We start from the raw sequence: 3,063 nt of genomic DNA, 5'->3' as shown, positions 1-3,063 counted from the left end.
AAAAAATTATTACTTTTCGATATCTTAGAGTCGTTCAGATAGTTTTTTCATGTTGTTCATGTTTCGTTCTTTTGAAGGTGGTCTGGACAATGTGGAATATTACGATATTAAACTGAATGAATGGAAGATGGTCTCCCCAATGCCATGGAAGGGTGTAACAGTGAAGTGTGCAGCCGTCGGCTCTATAGTTTATGTCTTGGCTGGTTTTCAAGGTGTGGGTCGATTAGGACACATCCTCGAATATAATACTGAAACAGATAAATGGGTCGCCAACTCCAAAGTCCGGGCTTTTCCAGTCACAAGTTGTTTAATTTGTGTTGTTGATACTTGTGGAGCAAATGAAGAGACCCTTGAAACATGAAAAATGACTGAACTTCAAGACTCATCAGAGACTCAAAAATATGGCCACCTGTGCTTTGTTCTGAGATTGGTTACAAAGTTTTGGTTTGGTGTTTTGTTAAAGTTTCAAGTGAAGTAAGATCCCTATAAAAATAGATGTTTCTTTTATATGGATTTCCTTACTTGATTCAAAGACCGAGTAGCTGGCCACATAACCAAGAACATATTTAGCAAGAAAACTTGAAAATGAATTTCTTGAATGAATTTCAAATTTGTAATTATGATTATGGTAGAGTATGGGATTGGCTCATGAGTGAAGTCTCAGCTCTAGATTCTATTTTCATGCATCATAGAAGTGCTCTGTAGTTAGATCTGTTGTTTCTGTTCAGTCAAGAACTAAGAAATAATATGAATTGTAAATCAAGATGGGCAACTCTGTGGAGCAACTTAATCTCACATAGTTCTGCTTGTCTTCATTTGTTTTATTTCGTGCCAAATGAATTCCACTTTAAAAGTAAGCCAGAGTGAGTCCAGGCATACACACACTTTCACAAAACTTCATAAACAGATTTTGGGACTTTAAAATGTGCCCAGCTCCTCATGAAATATATTCAATCTTTTTAACACAAAGTGTTAAGCATAGTACCCATCATTAGTTTAGGTCACTGTTTTATCCAGTGGTTAAAAAAGGATTCTGCTTCATTAGTCCTCACTGTTAAATAAAATCCAATCATAATAAGAGTGATTAACTAGCAAAAAATAAAAGCTATTTATAGCAAATTTCTAGATCATTAGAAAAGCACTGTTAGTTGTACCACAGTATCAGTGTTGACTTTGAACTTCTTATGGATTAAAAAGATACATGATTTCTTTTCCCTTAGCAGAACATGTTAAAGATACTTAACCAGTTGTCTCTAAAAGCTTTGCAAAAATTTAAGTTAAATATGTCATCTCCTATTCATTGCTTTCATGTGGTCAATAAATCTTTTACATACCCACCTACTCATTTCTTTCCTGGTAATGTTGTGCCCTTTTCATTATGTATGGAATGAGCCATGTAAAGCTGTCACCATCGATGTTTTTATCTGATGATAATAAATATTTTTTAACTAAAAATACACTGCTGAGTTTTATCATTCCTCATTTAAGTGTATTAGGTAATGATTGTTCTTAAAATTTGTGAAGCAGTATTTCTACTTTAATTTTTGCTGTTTTCTTTATATGGGGATTGCAGTAGTCATAAACCCTAAAAATGTTTAAATTAAAAAGGAAGTAGAATTAGAAAAAAACAATGATAGGTGTATTTATGCTTATGTGGGATTTTTTATGTACATACAGCTTTATTGAGATATAACTCATATATCATACAATTTATCTATTTAAAGTGTCACCTATCATTCAGTGGTTTATAAAGTTGTGCAACCATCACCACAATTTTAGAACATTTTCATTACCCCAAAAAGAAACCCTGTACTCATTAGCAAATACTCCCCATTTTCCTCCTGTATTAGTTTCCTAGGGTTTGCCATAACAAGTTACTACAAACTTGGTAGCTTATAATGACAGAAATTTATTCTCTCACAGTTCAGGAGGCCAGAAGTCTTACATCAAGGCGTCAGCAGGACTGGTTCCTTCTGGAGGCGCTGAGGCATGCCCCTGGTTTCAGGTGGTTGCCAGCACTCGGCATTCCTTGGCTTGTAGCTGCATCGCCTCAGTCTCTGCCCCTCTTCACATGGCCTTTTCCCCTGTGTGTCTGTATCTTTGCATGGTGTTATAAGGACAACAGTCATTGGATTTAGCCCATCCCCCCATTCCAGTAAGACCTTATCTCAACTAATTACATCTATAAAGATCCTATTTCCAAATGAGGTCACATTCTGAGGTTCTGGGCAGACATGAATTTTGGGGGGACACTAGTCAACTCAATATACCCTCCAAACACCTCAGCCCTAGGCACTTTCTGTGTCTAGATTGGACTATTCTGAACATTTTTTAAAACTTCATGTTTAAATTGAAATAAACTACACAAAATTGATTTCTGTTATTTCTAGATAAACCACAAAACACTTATTTTTGTAGGTTTTCCAGGCTTTGCTTATAAATATGAGCTAATGGATAGAGTTATGGAAAAAGAAGAAAATACACATCCGTTGTCAGTATCTATGGCCTCTGATTCTGCCTTGACCATGAAACAGAAGTGTTCATATACCTGCTAAAAAGCGTATGAAGTTAAGCCCCGACAAAGAAATGTAAACAGCATCAAATAGATGTGGAACAATGGCAGCCTCTTCCATTCAAATGTTAACTGTAACTTCTTCCTTTCAGTTCATTTGATAAAGACAAAATCTACGCTGAAATCCATGTCTGGCAAGCTTACAAGCTTCTCTCTCTGGTACTTCCATAAACTATCCATTATAAATTTTTAACAATATACTTAAAACTCCTTCTAGTTAAAGGTCAATCGGGCTTCATTGTAACATTTTATGAAATGTATTTCTTCCTCCCACACCTCCTCAAAATTTAATTCTTTAAAGAATTGATAACTCAATACCCAGCAACTGGATCCACAGTGATAATAAATGTCAAAAATGACTTAATTCCAGAGTGCCATTAGTGAAATGTGACACTTTGAGTGTTATCTTCCGGAAGAACAGATAGGCCTTCAAAGCCAGGAGAGTTCAAACAGGAGCCATTTAAACAGATAGATTATCAATGGCTAATGTA

General features: G+C 35.4%; 1 protein-coding gene across 1 annotated transcript in view; it reads left to right on the top strand.

Moving 5' to 3' along the window:
• Positions 1-1,457, top strand: part of KLHL7 (kelch-like family member 7) — a 68,581-nt gene extending 67,124 nt beyond the window's left edge. The window contains exon 11 of the mRNA XM_008567031.1: positions 78-1,457. Within this exon, the coding sequence (XP_008565253.1) occupies positions 78-361 (284 nt within the window). The 3' untranslated portion in view covers positions 362-1,457. The remainder of the gene's footprint in view (positions 1-77) is intronic.
• The last annotated feature ends 1,606 nt before the right edge of the window (positions 1,458-3,063 follow it).

Source organism: Galeopterus variegatus, unplaced genomic scaffold (genome assembly GCF_000696425.1).
Source record: "Galeopterus variegatus unplaced genomic scaffold, G_variegatus-3.0.2 Scaffold286, whole genome shotgun sequence".
Classification (NCBI taxonomy): domain Eukaryota; kingdom Metazoa; phylum Chordata; class Mammalia; order Dermoptera; family Cynocephalidae; genus Galeopterus; species Galeopterus variegatus.
The sequence above is the reverse complement of the archived record's forward strand: the minus strand, read 5'-3'. Positions and strand labels throughout refer to the sequence as shown.